The sequence below is a fragment of the Pholis gunnellus genome, assembly GCF_910591455.1.
Source record: "Pholis gunnellus genome assembly, chromosome: 3".
NCBI classification, from domain to species: Eukaryota; Metazoa; Chordata; class Actinopteri; order Perciformes; family Pholidae; genus Pholis; species Pholis gunnellus.
In genome coordinates, this window is record NC_136529.1 from 97,428 (window position 1) to 124,078 (window position 26,651).

The 26,651-nt window shown below is 42.3% G+C and overlaps 1 protein-coding gene across 2 annotated transcripts in view; it reads left to right on the forward strand.

Moving 5' to 3' along the window:
* cadpsa (Ca2+-dependent activator protein for secretion a) overlaps positions 1-26,651 on the forward strand; it is a gene marked incomplete at its 5' end in the record, with an annotated part of 193,825 nt that overhangs the window by 23,146 nt on the left and 144,028 nt on the right. For both annotated transcript variants that reach the window (XM_079156889.1, XM_079156890.1), the window contains 2 exons: positions 16,068-16,181; positions 22,365-22,697. In XM_079156889.1, coding sequence (XP_079013015.1) covers positions 16,068-16,181; positions 22,365-22,697 — 447 coding nt within the window. The remainder of the gene's footprint in view (positions 1-16,067; positions 16,182-22,364; positions 22,698-26,651) is intronic.

Sequence of the window (26,651 nt, forward strand, 5' to 3'; positions counted from 1 at the left end):
CGGGAAGCGTGATCCTCAGTGTTACAGGATGAAGTAGGGCAAACGGGATGTCCTTGGATCGAAGCTCCCTCTTAACTTGGTCGAACTCTTTTCTGCATTTCATCAAGCTGGCACTCAGGTCAGGAAAAAACAACACAGGCTTATCTTCATACATGACAGGGCCGTTGTTCTCTTTGGACCTCTGTGTGGCGATACGCAGGATTTTGTCCCGGTCTTGGTATTGAAGCAGGCGTATCAATACATGTCTCGGTCTCTGGTCTGCAGGTGGACGGTGTGTAAGAGCTCGGTGTGCTCGCTCTATGATCAGCGGCTCAGTCAAATGCTCTCGTCCGAGAGTGGCTGGGATCCACTGGGTAAAAAAGTTCACAGGGTCGTTTCCCTCATACGACACGTATATTGTTGCGTCGGCTGTAGTTTTCCAGCTGGTCGACTTTCTCCAGTAAAAAGTCATTTTCTTTACTTAGTTTTTGGACGCTAGAATCTAGGCCCACCAGCTGGTCCTCTGCCGTGCTAATGCGGTCTTCCGCTTCGGTTATGCGGGTGCTCAGTGTATCCAGCATCATTTTCAGTCCAGAGATAGATTGGTTAATTTCTGCGGTTTTAGAGTCGAGTTTACTGGAGAGAGCTTGATTACCGTTTCGTATCTCTTGAAGAATAAGGGAGTCTTTCACACCGCCCATGTGCTCTTGTGCCGCCGCCACCATGACATGAACTTCTTCGTCGCTATTCTCGGGAGTTGTTTTGTCAATAGAAGTCAGAGTTTGCTCACCAGCTGAGTTTAGTTGTTTATTTCTGGTTCTTCGGACCATAATAAAGCTGTCCGACCAGGTTGGGACTGAGTATGGGTGTTTTAAAAAGTTTTAAAATGGATTTGTTTGAAGAGCCTCTGGGCCAGCGTCTACCTAGCTTCGCTGCATCACGTGACCCCCTACTCCTTTCAAACTTGACAAAAGCAGCACAGACCAGATCTTCTCCTCATTGTTGGAACATGGAAAACAAGGAAGTATATAAACAGCGTAGACTAATGGGAAAATCAGGGGCAGGTGAATAATTGAGGGCAGGTGTGGATAATCAAGGAGGTGGGAAACCTAAAAAGAGCAGTAAGTAAAACAAAATGTATCACATGAGGAGCAAACCTACAAAATATAAGAGGAAACTGAATGAATAATATGAAACAAGGAAAAAGCACATCAAACAGAAAACCCTAGATAACTGATAACATACAACCAAAGACAGATAAACTAAAAGATTATAATGTAAGATGGTGTTGAAGTCAGAGGGCTCTGGGCACAGAGCCAGAATGAAGAGAAGTCCATCATTAAACAGAAGCGAGATTAGAGGGTCAGCCTGCTATTATCTGGGCTTCTCTTGTAATTTGTCATCATTAGAGTTTATGTACTTAATCTTGTGCAAATCTGTATTTTTCCAACTAAAAAAGTCAAACATCCCACTGCAGAAAAACAGGTTCAATCCAAACGTTCCAATGCCGCTAGCTTGCGTTGTGTTATGTAACGTGTCAATCATACTGTACTCAAATAATCCTTTGGGTGAAACCCGGACTTGTTTGTCCTGCTGCATGAAACACAGAATGTTGGTAAATCATATGATCATATCCCAAATCATTTCAACCGTGGCTTCTCAGTCTGACAAACACAGCTCATTCGAAAATTCACCATCATACCTCTGATGAAAAGCCCACTCAAAAGCACATTCATTTCAATTTCATGTAAGGTGATAATAAATCAGTGTTGGCTTTACAGCTTGTTGCCCAAGTGGCCCGAAACAAAACAAATGACATCCAACTTTCTCAGTAGAGCAGTACTATAGTTCTTAATTGGACAAGTAAACATTTGTAGCGAAATGCTTTCTGTTCCTCCTTTGTTTCTTACTCACGCTGCCTTTCTCTCCTGATCAGGCCGGGGGGGATTAGTATGCCCAGGTGAGACACTCTAAGCCGAAACACAATCAGGCCATCTGTCTGCTTGTTTTCTGCACCACATCAGGGACTCTGATGAATCCACTCCTTCTTTTCTCTCCTGCTCTGCTGCTCGACTCTTCTTCTTCCATCGCATCTCATTCTGCTTTTGTCCTTTTCCAAATCAGCATGGATTTAAAGGGGCACTCAAGAGATTCTACTCCACAGTTTGAAAATCTGTGGGTGTGGCTTAACTCACCTGAATCTACAACCAAACTCGGTATGTTCGTCATAGACTGCTCCTCGGATTGAAAAAAACAAATACATACAAGAAATCTCCCAGATTGAGCTTCCATAAATTCTAGGGAGAATTAATCCAGTAATTCAGGCTCAATGGAAAACTTCCAGCCACACACAAGCCATGTTGAAACAGCCCACCACATGAACATCTGCGGCAGTGCACTCAGAGGAACTCAGCTGGATCTGTGCCCATTTACATTGTCTGTGTTAGTAAAAACCCTGTGAAACTGCAAACATTCAGTGTTTTCTGCTTTATTGAAGTTTTATTGCAGAATAATCACTTTTTTAATTTTGACTTACTTTTAGACAATATTAGTAGAGGAAAAGATCAAGTTTGTCTTAGGGGGCTTACTATCTGTACAGCATACACCACCCTCTGTCAACTCATATAAGGTAGAACCCCCCCCCCCCCCCCCCTCAATAAAATATAATGTACCGCCTTGTGGTTGGACACCAGTTTACATCCATCCATCTGTCCAAAATGCCACCCCTTCACAATTTAATCCTGTGAGACATTTGTGGATATTGTCGTATTTAGCATATGAATTCTTTAGTTCTGGCCAAAAACGTGTTTTGTGATGTCGCTATAACCGTTGACCTCCTAAATCGAATCCGTTCATGATAGAGTGAAATTCCCTCAAAGTTTCCTGAGAAATCGGGTTCACGAGAATGGTAATTATGTGTGTACTGTTAGACGGACGAAGAATAATCTCTCAGTGGACGGACAAACAGAATAGACCGACGTTGTAAAATTACAATGTACAATATTGACATCCAGTGTGACAAAATGTAAGATAGATTGTAAATGTATATGATGAATGGATCCGGAAGGACGTTGAGCGACTTCAGGTGTCACCAGACAAATAGGACCTGAGCTACACCATCTCCTCTCGGTCATGGAGACCTGGAAGATGACAGACTGCACAGACTCACAATAGCAAACTCAAGAACAGCAATCAGAGAATGTCCAGTCATACAGAGAAGGGCACAAACACGGAGCAGGCCACTCAGATACACCTGAAACAATAAAGATGTCACCTCTTTGTGTCACTGAATAGACTTGTCCCTGAACACTAACTAGTTTTTAATGCTTTCAGCATCAGTGTACATAACTATAGAACCAGGCAGTTAAAGAACGGAAAGCCTTTTTGAATTATGCCATCAAAGGTTTGCAGCACATTTGTGTTTGTGTGTGTGTGTGTGTGTGTTGTAGAAACAGATCAATAGGGTCTGCATAATTCAAAAGGACAGCATGTAGACTGCTAATTATGATAAAAGCCTTGTCAGTTGTGTTCACATACAAACACACACCCACACGGCTAAACACTCACACACACACACACACATGAAAGTACACATGCTTCAGTGTATGGACGTCCTATGACACATCCACTTTTACAAGGTGTAATTAAGCTGTGTGTGAGTCATCATACCGATCCAATCTATTGAGACTCTAATATGACACTCATCACCGCTGTGTGCAGGGTCACAGCCCACCAGAACTTTGCCCACAAGCTCTCCATCACCAGTGGCGTCGCACAAAAAGCAGGACCGGAGGGGTTACCATACCAGAACATCCCATTCAGCATCACTTCTACTACACATTCTGTAATATGTATGTCATTCATATGCATGTAATATGCCACTAAAAGCAACTGTTCTCAGGCCCAAACATGCTCTTAAAGGTACAGTGTGCAGAATTTAGGGAGATCTATTGGCAGAGATTGAACATGATATTATTATGTATGTTTTCTTTAGTGCATAATCACCTGAAAACAAGAATTGTTGTGTTTTTGTTACCTTAGAATGATCCGTGTCTTTACATACAGAGGTCAGCCATGTTTCTACAGTAGCCCAGAAAGGACAAACCAAACACTGGCTCCAGAAAGGGCCATTGCATGTTCTTGTTTTTTGCGTCAGCCATCGTAGTTTTAGTACGCGCTTGGCACACCGGAGAAGTTTCAGTTGGTTACCACTGGATGCCGCCGGATCCTACACACTAGCCCTTTAAGCAAATCGTAAAAAACTCAAACTTTTTGGAGTTGAGAACAAAATGTATTGATAAAACATTGCTCTTTGTTTCTACTTGGTACAGCAGATTTACAGTGAGGCTCTCTCCTGATGCAGCACCAACTACCAGGCGACAGAGTTCCACTTCTATCAGTAGCTCTTAAGCCAAAGTCGACCAACTTTGTGTGTGAATTCACATTGCATCAGCACAACAAGCTACCCAGGATGCTCACACATCTACAGTCACATACTCCACTCTACACTTAAAGCCACGGTGCATTGTTTCTGTAGAAATACATCTGCTGAAACGGCTTTGGATTAACTGAACCAAAGAGCATGAAGCAGGATGGTCAGGAGTGTAGAGAGCAGAAGACTAACGGACACAGAAGCACATTTCCAAGCTGTCTGTGCCTTTATTTCCTTGGACTAATCCCTCATCGGCCGATTAGTGAATTATATCTGAATAGAAAGCTCTACACTTTGTCTACAGTACAACATTAGCTCAAGAAACTTATCACAGAATGTTAATTGAATGCCTCTGAATGGGTGAAGTACAGTATCTTTTGGCAGAAGAAGTTGGTTGCAGTTCAACTTTTGACAGCTGATCCTGTACCAGTAATGAGTGGGTGGCTTGTTTTGAAGCTGTCTTTATAAGTACCCTTACACTCTCAATCACTATGTCATTGTTCTGAGAAGAGGTTTAATTAAGACAAGTTTTTTTATTTTTTTATTTATTATACTATATTTATCCCGTTAAGGGGGAAATGTGTCTCTGCATTTGACCCATCCCTGTATATAGGGAGCAGTGGGCTGCCCATGACAGGTGCCCGGGGAGCCGTTAGGGGTTCAATGTCTTGCTCAGGGACATTTCGACACAGGACACGTCCCAGCAAAGGATCGAACCGTCGATCTTGCGGTTACCAGACAACCCAGTGAGCCATAGTCGCCCCCAAACGAAAGATTTAAAAGCATGCTTTTTTTTCTTCTTTATTTTGGATTTGCTTAAGGCCACAGCATGTGTGTGTGTGTTGGGGGGGCTGCAAAGCATTTGCTACTGCCCTGTATTCATGTGCAAACCCTGTGTGTGAGTGTGTGAATAGCAGCTCTCGCCCTGATGAGCACTTTCTCAATCATTTGTTGGTCGGCTGCGCAGTGTGTAATCTGGGATTACCCGTCCATTTGATGTTATGTCATCACCATGGAGCGCCAAGCATGTTCCCTGCTGAAAGAGGGAGAAAGGGTTAATGTCAATTCAAATGTCTGCGAGAGCACGAGTGTGCGCTTCATTGGATTCTTAATGTGTAGGTCATCGTGTAGGCTAAGCCTGAGCCTCTGTGACGGTGTGGTGAAGTATAGTCCAAACGTGAAATTCTTCATTTCCTTTGATCCATATGTTGTCTGCTGTTCTGTGAACACGGAATCTGTCGGACATTTCAAAATGGATCAACTGAAAACACTTAACAGGGGGTTGAATCGGATTAACACAGTTTGGTTTTTGCAAACTCAATTTAAGATTGATCATTGATTTTCTTTTTAAATTCACTTGAGAAATTGTGTTTTGATATCAATTTAACCATTAAAATAAAGTTGCATCAGATGTTGATATAGTTGATGTGGTCCCCTCATGTTCAACTTCCTCCTTATTGCTGTGCCACCTCATGTCTGTTTGTTCCTGTTTCCTTGGCATATCTCAACAACTGTTCACCCGATCTACTTCACGCTTGGCTGGTGCATTGCTAGGGGTCCTATGTGTTGAATTTAGGAGCAATTTGACATGCGACACGTCTAGTATTTATTAATCTGAATGAATACAGCAGTGGGGGCGGGGCTTCAGCCTTCAGAAGTCCAGCATGTCGTCTGCAGCGAGCAGACAGCTGCTCATCGACTGCAGTTAACCTTTGATGCTGGATGCAGGATATAGCCTGCTAACGCTAGATGAATACTGGATCACTACAACTGAATTTGTTTTAATTTCCCTGGAGTCATTAGAACGGTACCACTCAGTGCCATTGCTTAAATTGTGTACATTTTTGGAATACTAATTTATACTACAAATAACGTTCTACATAACATAACTCCGCTAGGTATTCCCTCTGTGTGTGTCTCACTGGCTAGCTAATGGCCGCTGGGCTCATACTGCAGCGAGTCACTGCTGATAACACTCATCGTAACATAAGCTTACCTGGCACAAAAAACTAATTGCATTCTTGTAATTTACTGACACTTGGATTAAAAACTGCAACATGATTACTGTTTTTAAAATTGTAATCCCTTACAGTGATCCTCACTGGGCAACATCCTGGAATAAAGGATTCCTTCTCCCCTGAATTCCACATCCTGGGTAGTTCAGTGTACAACAGGCAGCTTCTGCAGCCACAATAAGAACCAGGACTTGATCAGTAGTGTGTACATGTGGTTCAAAACTGTCACAGTAACCTTCATTCACTGTGAGCTAAGCTTCTCTCTGTTGTTGTTCCTCTCATGGATCACATATGGACATCTTTCTGGTTTTGATGCGTACAAAGTACAGCTCAGTACAGCTCTTCAAATTGTCATTTGTAGAGTTTTGTCTACCAGATACTTTTATTTTACACTGTCAGATGAAAACATGTTCTGACCTAACAGAAGTCTCTCCAGGACTCTGGACCAATACGAAATATTCTGGTGTCTGAGAGCTTGTTTCATAGGCAGGTAGGCAGAAACGAGGACTGGGAATGATTATTGCCTCAAGTGATCACGTTGTATACCACCTGCATTTAATTCTACAAATAGTACAATACTACTCATATTTCTGTAGACTGATCTTTAGCTGCAACTGTGCTGAAATACCAGCTTTAAACCCAATGTCTCCAAATCCACCTCAGCCGCAGGGCTGAAATAATATGAAGGTGCTTCTGACTATATCGTAGCCCAGTGGTCACCAACCTTTTTAAGCCCAAGATCCCTGACCTCTGCCTTGGTGACAGGCAAGATCTACTTATTGAGGCGTTGAGAGAAAAAGACTGTCCAGACTGTACTTACAACTTGAGGCTTTTTATTTGGCCTAATTGTAATTGGATGAAATCAAACACTTTGGTCCAGCTTTCAAATTGATGTGACCAAGAACACACTAAATGACTTAATTTCAGTGCAACATAAAAAGGAAATTATTTGTTAACCGCACACAATATGATCAAGAAAAAACACTTTTGCAATGAGCAGGCTGGATGAACTACCAATATTAACTGTTGTATTTATCAACTGATGTTACAACACAACACTGACAACATTCTCAGTCAGTGCAACTAATGTAAGTGCAGTTCAGCTCTGTGTCCCATCACAATGCCATCAGAAGTCATGTGACTCAAGTCAGTGTGATGCTGTGACTGAACACCGTCTGTGAGTGCCTTGTAGTTCGGCTCATAAGCACAGACAGCCAGTCTGAGGCAGTCTGTGAGGTGTCTGTCTCCTTACCTCCTTATCCCTCACTCCCTACCCTGGTGTTCTCATGTTTCCTTACCTCCTCATCCCTCACTCCCTACCCTGGTGTTCTCATGTTTCCTTACCTCCTCATCCCTCACTCCCTACCCTGGTGTTCTCATGTTTCCTTACCTCCTCCTCCCTCACTCCCTAACTGTCCGTGCTGGATCTGTCCCCGTTGTTTTAAAGCTAAATAAGTTGTTAGCATGACATCATCCAGCTAGCCAAACCTGTCTGGTGCAGCTAGTAGAGAAGCTTCATGTTCTGCTTCCATTTCCCGCTAGTCTGCTGTCTGATCGTGAGGTCAGGCTGATCTGGGATCAGCTCTTTAACTGCAGAATCTCCGCCAAACTTCTCCTCTCAAACGGGTCTTGGAGGAGCAGTGCTCGCGCTCGCCTGTAGAGACTTCTCCTGACGAGAACGCGCAGCTTGGGGCCAAATCGTTTTGGCCCCACTCTGAATATATTTGAGGACGCTGATTGGCTAAATTGTATGTCACTCATTTATATCTTTAATCAGCAATTGGCTAAACTGCTTCATAGACCCGCCTCGGTGGGGCCACCAGTTGCGCGTTCTGAGACGTGCACACAAGCGGAGATAATGAGCAGACAGGCTGCAGACAAAATCCCCTTCAAAATAAAAGCACAGGATTTTTTATTATTTTTTTTTTTCAATTTATTTTTATTTTATTTTGGAGAGCGACAGGGAAAGTCTCCGAGATCGACCTGTCGATCGCGATCGACGGGTTGGCGACCACTGTCGTAGCCTATTGGCTAGTCTTTGAAATGATTGCTGTCGTGTAATCGGAGTGTTGTGGTGGTGTTGTATTGGTAAAGGTAGCGCAAAATGACATGAATCAATCTCTCTCTGTCTAGCCTGCGCGCTGACTAAATGAAACTCTAAAGCTTGAAGACTCGCCTGCCTCCTTGCAAGAGAAACTATGACCATTTAAAAAAATTCATACATGTTATTCCTTTGGTCTAAGACAGTATGAAACACAAACAAATCCAAAAACTAAAGTGCTAAAAATCAAATATTGTGATGTCATCAAGTATAAAGTGTGTAACTGCTCCACAGACAGTGAATGGGGAGAGATGTCATAGATGACACAGAGAACCAGGGGAATGTTCTGAGTACATGGACACATTTTCTGTTGCACAACTGAGAACACTAGAATAAAATAAAGCTCTTTTATAGAAAATAAGACAAACTCTGTCACCCATTCATTGTTTATGGAGCAGCTTCAGACTTTATGCTTACTTCTCTGAAGTCTGGGTTTTAGAGGGATTAGCTCATGTTCACAAATATTGATTGAACTTTCCTAGGCCATGGACATAACCTTTGGGCTAGGTGCTCCTCTTTAAATCTGTTGATTAGGAACAATTCAAGTCAGCTGCAGTTTCATTTCTCTATTCATTTAGTATTTTCAGTTTTACAGCACAGGAGATGCTTTTCAGTTGTATAGCCTATTGTGACCTGCCACCTTTATATATATTTTTGAAATTTTCCTTAGTTTTGTGACAATAGTTCACTAAAATTGCGAGTGGGCAAAATGCTACCTCAGTACCCAGCAGGAGGACCGTGTCTGTCTTTGACACAATCTGCCTGCTCATAGTAAATGAAAAGGAACATATTCTTATGAATTTGTTTATGTATCAGCTGTATCAAACCGAACTGTGACTCCTAAACCAATCCGTGTCTTCTGTTTACCGTTACACCCTAACATATATAGTTTTATGCTTTTCCCTTCCTTCACGTGAGATTCATAACTGATTCACCAACAAGAGCTGAAAATGGCATGTTGGAGAACTTATAATATGACTTGGCCATCAGCAACCAACACACCATGCTGCAGAGTCTCTCTCTGTCACACACACACTCACACACTCACACACAAACACACACACACACACACACACACACACACACACACACACACACACACACACCAGTGGCGGGCCATGCATTGTATACCTGGGCCTTTGTGCTGTCCTACTACAGGTGAATTACCTCCTAATAACCTCATTATGACTCATCAATCTAGCAAACCTGCAGCGGATCCACGCATTCCACCACATAAGAGCACGAGCCATTCAAATACTATTCATAAAAACGACACGATGGACAAATGAACAGTAGTAATGTTACTATGTAAAAAAACTATCGCAGTTTGTCACTTACCGAAACTTAAAGAGTTTAATCCCAGTACATCGTTTCAGTTCCAGTAAGAAGTCCTTCTGGATTCATGGAGCCAGTGACACTCAACAATATCGTCCCCATTCACTTAAACTACACATGGAGGCACTGGTGAGTCTGCAGGCCTGGGGCCTCTCTTCTTACCTAGAGACACAGAGGTGAAATCTGATTGGATAAAAGCTCTACTTAAAACAAGCTGTACTGGAAGCAGAGCAACTGAGGAAGACAGTAGCTGTGCAATGAGAAAATAAGATAATGGGAAAAATATTACAATACATGTAGTGTATTTATGAAAAAGGATAAAATAGCTATAACTTTGTGATTCTGTTTAGGCCAGCAGAGAAGGCTTAGCTGGGCCTGACGGCCTGCCACACACACACACACACACACACACACACACACACACACACACACACACACACACACACACACACACACACACACTGCACTGCTGTCTGTCTGTCTGTCTCTCTCTGTCTGTCTGTCTCTCTGTCTGTCTGTCTGTCTGTCTGTCTGTCTGTCTGTCTGTCTGTGTAGCAAATGTAAGTTTTTGGTTTTCAAACCTTTCCTGAAGGCAGGATAGAAGAAGGATATATATGATTTGATATATGTTTGTTCTCAATACTCTATCCTCTTTTTCAAAACTAAAAAAGCACTTTTCAATGCTTTGACACATCTTTTAAAATTCTTGAAAAAAAATTCTCAATCAAACTCAACTACTGCCATACCTCTGTTATAACACTCCATTCCTCACATTTACATACCATCGAAAACAAATTCACGTTAAAACACAAAACTACTGTACTTTAGACTGCACATTTCTCCACTCTGCAACAAAAAAGAAACACTAAAATAGAAATGCATCAACTCCTCATTAGATCAATGATCTCACTCCTTGCTGTGCTCTAGTGTTACTTTAACACAAATATTAGGCTCCTTATTTGTGCATCCAATAACTTGTTGTTGAACTAGAGCGAGCCGAGATCCTGACATCACCTCCTGGCTCACCACTAATCAATCAGCTTCTGTAGCTCAATCATGTGTTGGGAAAACTGGATACTGCGTTCCAAGCTTGTGTCTCAGTGAACGTTGCTCACTGGGAACAGAAATGCTGATTGCCTTCTACGTCTGGAGACAAGGTTGACAAAAGTAGTGAGACTAAGCTGAGTATAAGAACACACTGAAAGAAGCTAAAAAGCATAGAGCGGAGGGGAACTGCAGTCAGTTGCTGATTCTCAGTTAAAGCCATTTGATCCTTTGTTCATATATACATATTGATTAGTGCAGTTCTGAAAGTGGTCAAATATAGAAAATGTGCTAAGTTGGCATCACTGCTTATTATCTGTAATCCTTGCTGTCTAATAAACATCTACACTGGCCCTCCCTCCACATTGTCATAGCTCAACACTGGATGGGCGTCTGTCTAGCTGGTGACAAGCTGTCTCATCTTTCCTATCCATATTTCTATTTTCACTTTGTTTCCTTCTCTATTACTCGCCCCTCTTTCATTCCTTCCCTTCTCTCCGTTTGGTGTCCCTCTCTGGAATGCTCCTGTCATTGCCCTACCTCTTTTCTTTTTTCTCTGTCACCTTCTCCCTGGAGTAGCAGTGGTAACGGAGCGTTACATTAGAACAGATGCCTCTTAACATGCACAACTGGAGTGGAACGATATCTTCAGGAAAGAGAGCCAAGAGTGGAAACCATAAGGGGAAAATGGTTTGTGGAAGAAATCACTGCACACAGCACCACTATGTGTGTGTCATTATACATTGCACTGATAACAGTCAATCATTTGAGACATTTTGGCTATTACTAAAGTTGTGGGGGTACAACTTTTAAATCAGACCTTTTTGGTGGCGCTACAAAGAAGTTCAATATTAGGCCTGATCATATGAGGATCATAAATATCATATCTCATCCTAATCTGGCCTGTAGGTGCTGAGTAGTAACGTACCAGGGGTTTTCAAAGTCTGATATGGCTTTTTCCAGACAAAACTCAAAAGCATAAAATGTCGTTTTTTTGTCTTATATCCAGAATTTTCCATACAAATATCTGTACATGTGTCTGTACTAACGTCACATAAAAACTGCAAAAAGTGAGTTTTCCTCTCCCATTAATACTCTTTGTCTTATTTCTATTTGGGGCTTAATCATGCTCTAAACTTTGGAACTACATACATGGTCAGGTCCCAACACTGCCATGAGCCATGAGCTGTGTGTCATGGCCAGTGGTGCCGCCTGTAACTGCTGACTGTTGTTGAGCGGCCGTCAAACTACTTAACTGACTTACAGATGTTTTCTGTAGAGATGTTCCAAACAACTAACTTTTTATACTAGTTCACTAGTTTAAAAGTAGGACATCATTACCCCCACGGGTAAAACACCCGTGGGGGCTGTGGTCTTAGAAAAGTCATCACTACCATAGTATAAGCATGCAAGTAGGATTCAATCAGCTAGCTGCCGTTAGTCTGCTTCATTCATTCATAGTACGCTAGGTCGCTAGCTTTAGTCTGGAGCATACCTGCTAACCTTCTAGCAAGCGAGTGAGATAGTTTCATCGCGCTGCTGGCCAATCCAGTCGACCAGGAGAGAACCAGACTGGCTGCTGAACCAAGCCGCTACTTTGGAAAGAGGAGGTGGCGGCAAGCGGGGGCCTCGGGCCACTAGTTTCCCCGGTACCTTTCACCACACCCATTGTTTGCCGACTGAGGAATCTCACAGTTTAAAAACCTCTTCTCTGGAACAAACTGTTTGGAAACTGTTTTTGCTGCTTACACAATTAACTCAACAAGATGCACGTGCACTTGCCAGGCTTACGAAGTGAATACTGGTTTGCAACTTCCAATAGTTTTTCTAACAGTTCTCTCGTTTCTATACGACAAATAAAGCACAAATGACTGAATCACTGAGCATCCTGCGGTCTCCATAGACATGCTCTTAGAAACCGCATGTGATTAGACAGAGATAGCTGAACAGCATCTGATGTTAACCACAGCATGTGTGAACGATGCCTGTGAGCCAATCATGTGCACAGCTTCCAATTCATCTTGCAAGAGAAAACCTTGTTGCCTTGTCTGAACGTAAATCTCAGATACTCACTTCCCTCGTGTGTCAAGGCAGATCTATCTATTGAGCACAGAGTCACAAGTTCTTTATGAAAGGAATTTACAGTTCTGTTTAGCATTAGACGTCTTCTATCCCTAGACCCTTGGTTTGGATTTGGTCCGAGCAGATTTGGAGCTGTCACGTTGCCTTGTTAGTGTGAGCACACCATACTTTTGTAATGCTCCCAATGGATTGTATAAATATATATATTCAATATATTATGACAGGATGATCCATGACAGTGAAACCCACAGTTGCATAGTATTCAATAGAGATGATTTATTTCATGAATTAAAATGGAAGTAAAATGAAGTGAAGCTTGTTATTCTTCATTCATTCATTCAGTGCATTCATTCATGGGATGAACAGTTGTTCGATTTGTCGATACAATTTAATTCAGGGGCCTGCGATGGATGTGACACAATATCATATGTCCATTCAACACAATCAGTTACTTTGATATCAGCTCACTAAAAGCAACTCAACTATGATTTAACCATTTTATTGGGCTCTGTAGAAAAAAGGTGGATGGTCACACAGTGGTGACATGGAAATGTCAACTTAACTTCTAACAATTTACACGTTTCGGAGACTATCCTTCCCAGGAACATTTCAAATGACCTATGTTGACATTTTCCTGACACTCCACCTTTAAGAGTCTTGTGAATAATGAGGGTGGTCTTTCAAAATGAAAGGTGTGTGAGTTGTGTGCTGTAATATCCTGTTGGGTGGAGTTTAGGATGGATGGTGGAGTGTACAAAGCATGAGGACTGATCTGAGACATTAAAAACCATGTGGACACTGGAAACTGGATTAGAGATGTACTGGACTTGGTGGTAATTGGAGGTATTTCCCTGTTGAAGTGATTTTAGGCAGACCTTTTGCTGTTATCATTTTTACATAAATAAAAAGTCACAGAATATCTGCAAATGAATTAAGCTGCTAGTCCAGGGGTATTCAATAAAATTCAACGAGGTCCAGTTAGAGAGAGTTTCCTCATTGAAGGTCAGCGACATCACAATAATGTCTAACTTGCGCTATGATTTAGTGCCATATATACTGAAGTAGCCATCAGTTGTATTAACGTCTGTATGTAGTCAACAAATGACTGTCAAATCAAATAAAGAAAATTCAATTGAATAATATCTCAACAATATTCATTGTCAGTTTTCAAATTAAACTGGATGAATTATAAATAATACATACTCTAATAATAAATAAATGTTCTTCTCTTGCTTCAAATAAAATAAGTGCTGCATTTAAGAATAAATTACAGAAAGCTTTCGAAAAATGTGCATCTTAAAATAAAGTACTCAATTTTAGAGAAATTAATTTCACGGAATTGTCCTGCAGCTTTATATTCAGTTCATTCAGGGTGGATGTGTGAGTAGGTACGTTTGCTCAAAAGATTTGTGCTTTGTCTCTTTAGTGGCGCTTCACATTGCTGCTTTTAATAATCCTCATGGTTTCTGAATATATGAGAAATTCAGGTTTTAAACTGCCCGTAGAAAGAATGAACCGATAACAGTCTGTTCATTGTTGGTTAAAGACTGGTGTCTCTGGTCTCTCTGGTGTCTCTGGTGTCTCTGGTCTCTCTGACCACTTTTGTCTTTTTGGAGAACAGTCATGTGAAATAACTTTTCTGACTCACGTCCTCTCCGACTGTTGGGTCCATCTGTCGTGTGTGTGTAAATCTCACTTGAGTCGAGGGCGATACTTATCAGAATACACATATTTGATTGGTCAAATAGCATCACATGATGTGATTTACAACGCATGTAATTGGTCGGTGTGTTTCCTGGACTGCGGAACGAGCCGTAAAGGATAGAAAAACTGTGCTGGTTAAAACAGAAGCGCTCCGTTAAAATGTAATAAGTCTCAATTATCTATCAGTTGTAGGTCCAGGGTCCACAGACAACAGCGTCTGGGTCCGGATCCGGACCGCGGTCTGCCTATTAGTGACCTCTTCGCTAGAGTTTTAAAGATATATTACTTCTTTTAGTTTTTCAACCAAGTGAGACAACACACTGACCCACAACTGATATATTATGGATAAACATCTGCTCACAGCTGGCTCCACTGTAGTTAATCTGAACTGTGAACTTTGACCCCCATTATGGAAACTGTAATCTCATACTGCTTCCCCTGCTGCAGTGGCCATGGTAACGGTTACCAGGGCTGCGGACGGAGACTGGCCAATGGATGTGGAGTCTGCAAGCAGGGAGGGAGGCTCTTATTGGTAATTTCATTTTAGTGCTAATGTCTTTGTTGAAGGAGGATTCAGTTCTACATATGATAAGGTTCATTGGGTAACTTCAATCATAGCACATCAGAGCCTGCACATATAATATATAACTGTATCTATGGGTAGATGGCAACTGGGAAAACTACCTGTAGAAAAGCACTGGAATATAGACACATAGTCAGCCAACCTCTTTGGACACTGGAGTTCCAAAACAGAAACTTCAAAATAAGAGCTCACAGCACAGTACAGTTGGGTTTAGTTAAATGTGATAGTACTTTTGGTTAAAAGGTGTGCTATTACATTACAGCCATTTAGCAGACACTTTTATCCAAAGCGACTTACAATAAGTGTATTCAACATAGGTATTCAAGAGAACTACTAGTCACCAGAAGTCATAAGTGCATCTCCTTTTTTAAACAAGCATCTAAGAGCATAAACCAGAGCAACAGTACAGTGCAGAAACAAACGACAACAATAAGTGCAACAAACTAGTACGAATACAATAAGTGCAACAAGCTAGTATGAATACAATAAGTGCTAAGAGGAAGGCTCAGCTATGAGCCTTAGCAAACTGTTTTATGTCCTGTTGGATGAACAAGTAGGCACTTTGAATGCTCAGGTGATTGGACATGAGAACGATCCATTTAAAGATCAATATTTAAGACGTCTAAAGTCAAGAAATAAAGTAAAAGTAAATTAAACTAAATCTATTCTAAATGAACACCACCATAATAGCTTTTCAGTCCCTTTTTCAGGTAATATAATCTATGCATAGTACACCGAGCTTTTAAGTTTCATATCTTATATCCTCTTTGGCTCCTGTTATGTCTCTTTCAGATCAGCAAGCAGCATCTGCAGACGGTCAAAGAGCGTTTCCAGGCGTTCCTCAACGGAGAAACCCAGATCGTTGCTGATGAGGCCTTCATCAATGCTGTCCAGAGCTACTACGAGGTGAGTCTGTATTATCTGTTGCATGGATGTTTCACACTGTCACCAGTATACTTACAAAACGGATATTTAATTTAGTCTTCTTTTAACCCTGCCATGAATCCTTTTCATTGAATTCATATTCACATATGTATTATATACGGCTGCTGTGTTTGGTAAGACATTAAGCCCAGCCTTTTGTGGCTGTATCTGACCTCTGACATCCCTGTAGAGGAAAAAAAGACACGCTCTCTTTAGAATCAGTTAAATACTTGCTACTTGAACATTATTAAAAAAAAAAAAAATGTCATTTCAGATGTCTAAACTACATTTTGCAAGCTGTTTAGTGCCCCTTGCTAGCTGTTTAAAATGAATCTGTCCAAGCAGGAACACTAATAATGTGAAGAAAGTATCCAAACCTCAGCGGAGATAACTTGTCTTAGCTCTGATAAATGATGCAGAGCGTGCACTGAGCTCCTCCAGGCAGTCTCAGTAATATGCTCCCAAACCACCAGGATTCAGTGGGCTGGATTCACCAAGAATAGAAGAGGGAAATAAAATAGGATGACAGATGAGCCAGCATCTTCTCTACACCTCACATTTCTTTACAGTTTCGGTGGAACTGTTCATTTACAACTTGAGATTTGACATATAACCCGTGATATTCACAGCAAGTACAATGAGCTTCAGATCTTTGACATTGCGACACATTGCTACTCATCACATGACGCTTGGTCAGGACCCCTTGGCATCACTTTTGAATGCCCTGGGCAACCCTTTAGCGTCATTTCTCCACATGCAGGGTTTCTGATAGACTTCAACACGTGGTTAACGTAGCGCTTGTTAAGAAGCTACGTACATGACCTAAGCGGAGTACGTTACAAACGTGATGTAAATTAAGTGTGTTATGTTGGTACATTACATGATATAATAATATGGCAAAAAGAATATAATTCAATTGTAATTTGTGTTTTTAAATAACTTAAAACGGAATGGGGAACATATGTTACTTAAGAGTAGACCGTATTACTGTAAGTGTTAATTCTTGTGGTACTGCCACCTTATGAGGCCCATACTTCATCATTTTGCCATCCTAATTTATGTACAACTTATTTATTTAATATAATGAAGCAGTAATTAGGAGGTTAGTGAGAACTCTTCAACACCTAGTAGAATATAGTCATGCAGAATAAGGCATTGATAAATGCCTTATAACGACTAATAATGAGCCAATATGCTTCTATATGCAACTTTGTAATGGTGAATATGTGTACCTTAATATAAAGAGTTACCATGTAAAATGTTACACTATTAATACAGCTCTTTAAAACCAAACCTTTGGCGAGTAGATTCACACATGCACAACAAGCCTGTTGTGAATTTGCCACACATGCTCAGACTTCAGATTTCCTTCAGAGTTCACAAATCAGTCATTATGACATTAGGGCATAATCACTGTCTGTGTTTTCTAAAAGCTGGTCCAGGAACAGATGTTTGAAAGGGGAACGTTCGGAGATTTCAGGGTTGTTGGGTGCTAGAGCAAAAACAAGGCATTGCATCTGTTGGGCTGGTGGCGCCGACACATTGACTGGGACTTCCTTATCAGTGAATGTGGCAGCACAAGCAAGCCAAATGTGAACAGCGTGATATTTAACAGATGAAGCTGGTGACACAGGTTATGCAATTCAATTAAAACCAAAAGCTCTCAGCCCGGCTTTAGCTTCAGGCTCAAACTGACACAGGCAGACAGAAAGCGGAAGGGAGAAGAGACAGAAATAAAAAGATAGAGGAAAATAGAGACAAAGGGTTACCTGCCTGACAGCAGGTGACAGGAATTTAGCACCCATCATTTACAAGCTACGGCCTTCCAAGTATGTTTGTGATTGAAGCCTTTCCTTCATTCTCTTAATTGGTAGAAAAACAACTTTAAGAAGTTAACAACAGAGGTTAATGTACAGGATGGCTTTTAGGAGGGTACGTTGTTTTAATACTCACTTACCTCAAGTGGCACCAAGAACTGGTTTTATTTGGATTTTTCTAGGTTTTATTAAGTCTCTGGAATTTCTCACAATGGGGGCAAATTTAATTCAATTTGTGGTTTTCACAACACTGAAAAATGACAATGACAAAACAAATAGATGTCCCTGTGATCCTGGATAATCCACAGACCTCACTGTCAGCAGTTTCCCACTGAACAAATCTCCAGAGACAAAGTCCTCAAAATGTGTTTTATACTCCATTCACTAGCTAGGACCCCGCCTCAGCCGAGGGCGAACTTTCATCGAATATTTGGAGCGTTGAGGGAGATTAAGCCAGGGTGAGACTTTAGCGGTCTGGGGAAGGCTTAGTTGAGGATCCACCGCGGCTTGCAGACCCCCAAAAGAAGCCCTCCTAAGAAAGCAAGGCTGTCTGCCCGGTCGTTGAAGCTGGCCAGTGTAAAGTTGGTAGGCATGGGAGGATTGGTTATCGTCGATGGAGTTCTGCTGATCGATGGCAAAATTAAGGTAGGATTTATGGGTTTAACGACTATGAATATGGCGAAATCGAAATGAGCAGGCAATGGCGTTGCGGTGGCCCAGACATGAACTACATCGAGACTGCACTGGTAAGTAGTTGACGGATGGGTTTTGCAGCGTCCTTTGATGATTGGGTAAATGATTGCTAGGTTGTCAGGAGCTAAGAGATGGACTTGCTGGGCTCTGGCTAAGGCAACTTGGTGTGGTCGCTGGAAGTAAGTAGCGGGGGGCACTGGCATCTCGGTGCCAAGTGTGGTGGAAAAAAACTATTCAATAGTACCAAGTGAGTCCTATAATACTGAATACTGAAGTCACTAGAAACATGGGAAGCTGAGTATTTCCTGGTTGTTATGCCTACCAGGCTGATTCGGAAATTTAGGAATGGTGGTCGTGGAAATGGGCCGGTCATGAATCCCTCTTTTACCTCTATGGCTAGTAAGGAGTCAACTGTGTCGGGATCCCTCAGGGCAGACTGTAGGTTTTTGCACTGGAAGGGGACTGATGGGAGAGAGGTAGTCCCCCGATGGGAGCCTTCTAGGAGACTCGAAATGAGGAAACTGACGAAGCGTGGCTCTGGATGATTTTTTTTATAGCTTGTTTTAGTGCTTGGATATTTATAGGGATTGATGCGGACATGGAGGTTCATGGTTTTGTCTGATTATGGGGCACGCTGGGCGGGAATGGCCAGAAGGAAGGAGCAGGTATGGAGGTACCTGCACTGGGACATGTTGCATATAGTTTTACCCCCTTGGAGCATTATTGGTCGGCCTTTCCTATCTAAGCTCTGGGGCAGGGGCATGCTGGCACTTGGCACTGCAAATGTGGGAGTTAGGTATTTGGGAAGGGCAGTGGGTGAGTGGTAGCTGAAGGTTGGCTTTGGGTTCGTGGTTAGATGGGGATGCTGCACGCGGTGGCGGGATGGGAAGGAGCTCCGCGTAATTTGCAGGGGAGAGCTGGACAGACAGCAAAGATGTGGCAGTAGACTTCCTGGTCGAGGGTACCCCAGTAAGTGACCTGGTTGAGCTGGAGGAAACGGGCTGCGGCTTCTGAAGCAAAGTGAATGTGGTATTGGTAAAAGCCTGATCTGCCGAAGCGGAGAGCCAGGTCGAGGATTATCGAATTGTCTAATTCTGTCCTCCTAGCTGGGAAGGGGGTGCAGAGAACATCTCAAAAGCATATGCGAACTTGAGTGGGGTGAGATCTTTGGAGTGAGCTGGTGCTGAGGTATCCATGATAATCGGGTTCTCGTGGCTATCGATCACCATGGGTGCGGCGTGTTGGTGGAGGGGAGGGAGAATGAGTTGTGCCAAGTCGACGTATTTACCAGAGATTATCTGTTGGAGGAGGTTCGCGGCGACGGGAGAAGGTTTTTCGGCTGGTATGTTGGGTGGGGGGATCGCTGACTTCAGGGAGAAGTATTGGGTGTGTGGTTGGAGGGTAGGTTCGGCGAGTGGGAGGTGTGATCACTCTAGCGGTGGATTGTGGGACCGGAAACCCGGTGCCAGGGTAGAGGGCGGAAGAAGGGTGATGTGAGGGAACACCAAGAGTACAGATTCATGAATCCAAGCCGGAAGGTGGGATAGAATGCTGTGTAAATTGGAGAGAGGAAGAGAGAGTCGGCATCCAGGTGCCGCTATGAAAAGTTGAGTTTGCCTGAGGTAGTGGAGGGGGATGAGAGGTAACGCACTGCAAACCTGACAACCCAGGACTTTGTGGGTGGGAGGGCGTCACGGTCGTTGGCGTTACGCTGGTGTGTTTTGGATGGAGGTACGTTTGTGTTTTTTGCCTGACGTGACTTTTGGAGAGTTGTAGGGAGTTGGAACAGTTTTGCTTTGTTGTCGGAGCGGTGGTGAGGTATCCCTTTCTCTTTTAAAGCTCCTAGCTGGCGGACTACCATCGGAGCGAGTGGAGGATTAGAGCGGATACTTACGTTTCCGTTGTCTACGTCTGGGGGTGGCAGGTCTATGCCACCGAGATGTGAGTTATTGGAGGACGACCGTGGATCTGAATCTTTGTATGGTAGGATTATATGGAGAGGGATTCTGGCGGGTGGATGCTGCTGATCGGCTTGTTGGAGATCGCTGGGTTTGGCTGCGTTTAGCTGCGTTTAGCTGCCTGGGTACTGCTGGTGGCAGTTGGCGGCTTCTTGTGTGTATCCCTGGGGTTTTTGGAGAAGGCAGTAGATTGAGGGCTTCCCTGGAATGTATGGGTGGCCTCTGTGAAGGCAAAAGGATTGTCGTCATCTGATGGGCTGAGGACTTTTTGGGTTGGGCTTTTTTCTGCGTGGCGGGAGTGTGGCCGGAAGTGGGGAAGTGGTTGAGGCGTGGTCCTGCTCCTAAAATTCAGCTAAAATGTATCTCCAAATTATGAAAATATTCCCTCTGCTGCATAGTGATGTAGCATTTTGATACATTTCTCAACTTCTTTACTCAAACAAAGATGCTCAGTAAATATATAGACATATTTCTGATGTAGTGTTTGTTTGTACATATTTAGTCAAATAAAATACATGGAGAAAAAGATGGGGGGTACAAATGATGATGATATGCATAAATGGTAGTGCAGGATACTGATTAATGTATCACACGCAATGGAAAACTGCAAGGTGCATCACTAAAGTATTAGTAAACTATGAATGTGGAAAAAAAAAATCAAGTTTGTTAAAGAGGAAGTTTGGATGTTTTGAAGTGGTATTTTGCATGAGGTACATTTGCATAGTCAGATTATCAGTAGATGATAGTCAGCACTGCCCCAGTTTTGAAAAACAGACAGGAGTACCAGAACGGGAGCAAAGCAATGTACTTCTGAGGATGTATTTTAGCTACAATAATCAATATCAGAAATAAAGTGTACACTTTATTTATAATATTTTCTTGACTTATCTTTACTGTTTTGGCAGTCCATTGTAATTCCCAGGACGTCCAAAACCAACACTTCCAGTCGGTGTCTGATACCGACGCAGAAGATGTGCTTTAGCATCTTTATGAGACTTGCTTTCAAGTACACAAATTAAAACAAAACACAGGACTTTCTTTTTTCAGCAGTCTGGTGGCTTTAAAGAGAGCATAGTTAAATTTCACTTTCAGTTCAATTCCTCGTCAAAAAGAGCTCTCTGACAACAAGATGAAGTGAGGTGAAAATATTTGTAATTATAACGTATATTAGACTGCTTCCCCCATTCACATTGGTACATATATTGCTCCTGGGCTGTTACTCATGTCTGTTTCTACAAACTTCATCTACTGTAGACCCACTGACGATGGAAAAGAACCTCATACAAACTCACTTCAAAACACCAAAAATATCAATATAAAGAGTGCATTGCACTGAAGTATTAGCGGCAAGCAGGATAGAAAGAGCCTCAGTAGCAGTAGTGTGAGTTAGCCTACATGATTGTCATTATTGTCAGTTAGAGAGGAGTAGTGCAGGCTGATGGTCACTGTGAGGTTGGAACTCGTTCACTAATGTACCTTGGTAGTGTCAGTCTGTTGCTGGAGGTGTTACTGTGTTCTTTCAGTGAGACCTGAAAGGGTTGAGAGGTTACCTATGATGCTGTAGCTTTAGCAGCATCCTTTTCTCAAGATCTACCCCCAGCCTAGAGCCAGCCTCCCTGATGAATCACTATTTGTAAATCAGAAATCTTTTCGATAAAATAAAACAACTAATCTGTCAGTTCACAAATTGATTGCAGATCTTCCTGAAAAGTGACCGCGTGTCCCGGATGGTGCAGAGCGGCGGCTGCTCGGCCAGCGACTCTCGGGAGGTTTTTAAGAAGCACATAGAGAAGCGGGTGCGCAGTCTCCCTGAGATCGACGGCCTGAGCAAAGAGACAGTGCTGAGCTCCTGGATCGCCAAGTTCGACACCATCTACCGAGGTGAGGAGGACCCCAGAAAGCACCAGCAGAGAATGACGGCCAGTGCCGCCTCCGAGCTCATCCTCAGCAAGGACCAGCTGTACGAGATGTTCCAGCAGATCCTGGGCATCAAGAAGTTTGAGCACCAGCTCCTCTATAACGCTTGCCAGGTTAGTCCTCAATTGTATGGTGTTTAACATTTCATATATGTCTGTCCATCTTTCCCTTCAGTTGTTTATTTATGTGACACAATTACATAATTTTGGGTTGTTAGTGTGTCCTAACAAATTAGAAGTAGCTGACGTATCCATCCAGTTGATGTGGCATTGGTTTGGTACAAGCAGCTAACGTTTGTTGATCAAAGAAACATGCTGATTTAAGAGTTAATTCCCGCCTAAAAAGCTCTAAACCATAGACTGTATATAACAAGTGGATATAGTCATTGTGACCTCCCTTATGGGTTTGTGGACCGCTGTTACAAAGCCTCAAGTTCAGAGAGGGTAGAGCTAAATTCAACCCAAAGTTGAATAAGACATCTTTAGGCGACCAAAAAGGTTACATTTAACTCTCATGAACTGAAAACACACTGTGAAAGGGTTAAAGTATTAAGACGAAAACACAACTCCCAGACCAGACAACACCGTGGTAGGGACCTGTCAATCATAAGGTAGCCACACCCTAAATGTTTACAATGTTTACTGAGGTAATAAATCAAGAGAGAAGTAGAGTCATTTTCTCATAGACTGCAAAACCAGAGGAGTCGGCCCCTGATGGACATTAGAGAGAATGCAGCTTTAACACATGAAGCTTTCAGACCCAGAGGTTGCCGCCTGCTCGTAATAGCTTGGCAGTGAGTTTAAACACCGGCAAACCTTTATTTATTGTTGGAATTAATAGAAAACCCTTGATACTCACTTTTGCAAACTGTTGGTTGGATGAATTTAATGTGATGCAACTGTTTTTGGTTCATCAAATAAGGTTTTTATTCCATGAAACTTTTTCATTCTTTATTCAGCCCAAACTTCTGGATAATTAATCATTTTTAGCAAGGGAAGCCAAAAGAACCAGTCCATCCTTCACTTTAATATCAGAGCCTTACTGAGAACGCACATGAAAAACAAGATATGACTATAAAAGTTCTGTCCATACAATCCACACAGAGTCCATCCTCCGTTTGTCTTGTCTCATCTCAGTCCTGCAGCTGGCCACACTGTCACCATCAGTGTGGTGATTCGACCTAAAATGGTGCTGAAAAAGCTTTTTACTATTTAAAAAACCATTGACCAGAATTAGCAGTTGCTACACTGTAAATTATTAGACTGTGAAATCCCACTAAATTACTAATTGCATTGGTTTCACAGTAAGGTACAGTAACGTTTTCACGGTAAATTATTGTGAAAACACAGCAGTAAACTGTGACTTCATATTCGCTATGGCAGTATATTACTGTAAATTAACAGTATGTTATTGTAGATTTACTGTATTTTACTGTAACTACCAGATTACTGTGATTTAGCAGTATGCTGTTGTAGACTGACCTCTGCACTGTAGTTTACATTGTGTGCTTGAGGGCCACAATAAACCTATAATTTGTCATTTGTATACGCCCATTATTGCTGTATAGACATTTAATTAAATATGAAATATTACGAGTTTTACCATGCTACCCAAACGATTACTGACTGAAGTCCACTAATGAAGTCCGAAACAACAAAGTATGAGTCCTGCTCTGTCTCCTCTGTAATCAAAGTTTAGTCAAGTTCATGCAAACAAACTACTTAGTTGAGCTCAGGGAAAACTACAATTGACAAAGGATGCAAACAAGGGTCTCCGGTGTCAGAATAAGAGACTCTGTACACCAAACTGTGGAAGCTTCCTCCCCAAAATGTTGTACGCAGTGGTGGGCTGTCAGGGCCAGCAAGGCCTTCACTGCTGGCCGAAACAGAATCACAAAGTTATAGTTATTTTATAATTTTAAAATTTGTCTTAAATACACTACATGTATTATAATTTATAAACATATTTTTCCCATTATCTAATTTTCTCATTGCACAGCTACTGTCTTCCTCAGTTGCTCTGCTTCCAGTGCAGCTTGTTTTAAGTAGAGCTTTTATCCAATCAGATTTCACCTCTGTGTCTCTAGGTAGAAGAGAGGCCACAGGCCTCCAGACTCATCAGCCTTTAAGTGTGCAGTTTAAGTGAATGGGGACGATATTGTTGCTTGTCATAGTGTTCAACCAATCAGATCTTTAGTTTGACATGTTGGGCGTATTCTTTGACGCGCCAGAGCGGCCTGCTGGCCTACAGCTACGTCAGCATTAACACACAGCTCCATTTTCAGGAGCTGCAGTGAGGTGTAGGGTTTTGCTTTGTGTAGTTTATTTATTTTTTTACCTAGCTTTGTTTTTTTTTTCAACACTCAATGGCTGAATAAGGAGGAGAAACGGATTTAGTGGCGGAGTTACTGACAACGCCTTTCTCAAGAAAGACATTTCAGGAAAAGCTGGACATCGTAAGAAATGGTCAGTCAACGCCACAGCTGGCAGCCCTGACTCAGCCAGGAAAAGGATTTGTATGAACGGTGTTTCTTGCTGACAGCGTCGGAGAAGCGTTGCACATTTTAAGGCTGGGTTTGGAGCTATGCTATGCTAACCTGAGGACACCATTGCATTTGAAAACTTTTGGAGAGACTCGAGTGGATCTACAACTCAACGAACACTTTCACAGGGAAACAGCTCCACAACCGTGGCCCGACGTGCTGTCAGCGCCAGCCGGCGGGCGCCTTGACGTGCGGTCTGCGCCGACCGGCGGGCTCCCGGCCCCGCTGCGAACCTGCCGCAGCAGACCGGCGAAATACAACTGGGGAGGCTCGACTGTCATTACTGGCTCCATGAATCGAGAAGGACTTCTTACTGGAACTGAAACGATGTACTGGGATTAAACTCCTTATTAAACGTGGAATGCGTGGATCCGCTGCAGGTTTGCTGGATTGATGTGTCATAATGAGGTTATTAGGAGGTAATTCAACTGTAGTAGGACAGCACAGAAGGCCCAGGTATACAATGCACGGCCCGCCACTGTCATTTGGTAAGTCAACTGCGTTTGTTTTTTTACATCTAATATCTGTATGGCCCTCGAGTGTGTAGCAGAATTCGTGTTCCGCTGCAGGTCTGCTGGATTGATTTGTTATGCTTTGTTGTCATATGAATATATGTGACTGGTTCTTGTGAGTTTGTTGTTGTCATTGTGTTAATTATATAGATTTGGACTGTATGCATTGTCCGTTAATTATGAAGCATACCGTCATGCACGGAGTTATTGTTTGTTAACCTGTTACCACTCCAGTAAAATTAGCCTAAAACGCCTCTCCAGGGCATACGCAAAGTAAATTGAAAGCTGTTCTTGAACCATTTGGAGTACATTCATGGTCTCTTTTGAAAGGTAACACTGAAGTTTTTTCCCCAACAGTGAGAATCACTGTAAGTGCTACTGGCATTGAGTAGTAGAACTTCAAATTTGTTCAGGATGCTCTTAAGACCTTTGTGATTAAAAATGATTAAAAGCTAGAGTTTTCGTCGAAGAACCTTAACGTGGCGGCCAATTTGCATCATTTTTATGAAAAAACAAGTTGTTATAACTCCAAGGTACATTATCCTATCCGCACAAAACTTCTTGTGCATGATGCCACTTCAAGCCTGAACATAATTAACTTGAAAAAAATTCAATAACTCATAGCGCCGCCTACTGGCTGAAGGAAATGTCATATTTTATACTTTTCTTTATTCCTCCTAGCCAGGTGACCCGATTAGTCTCAAAATCGGTAAGGATAGTCTTAGGATATTGATGAAGAATCGCCATAAATATTGTGAATTTTCGTTGAACGGTGTTGCTGTGGCGACGCATCGTTGGCCATGAAAAAGGAAGATGTTATAACTCCAAGGTACATTATCCAATCCGCACAAAACTTCTTATGCATGATGCCACTTCAAGCCTGAACACACATCAATTGAAGAAAATTCAATAACTCATAGCGCCGCCTACTGGCTGAAGGAAATATGGTTTAGTGGGTTGGGATGCTCAAAAATTCATGGCACTTTGCACATGTGTCAAAGGCATTGGAAGAA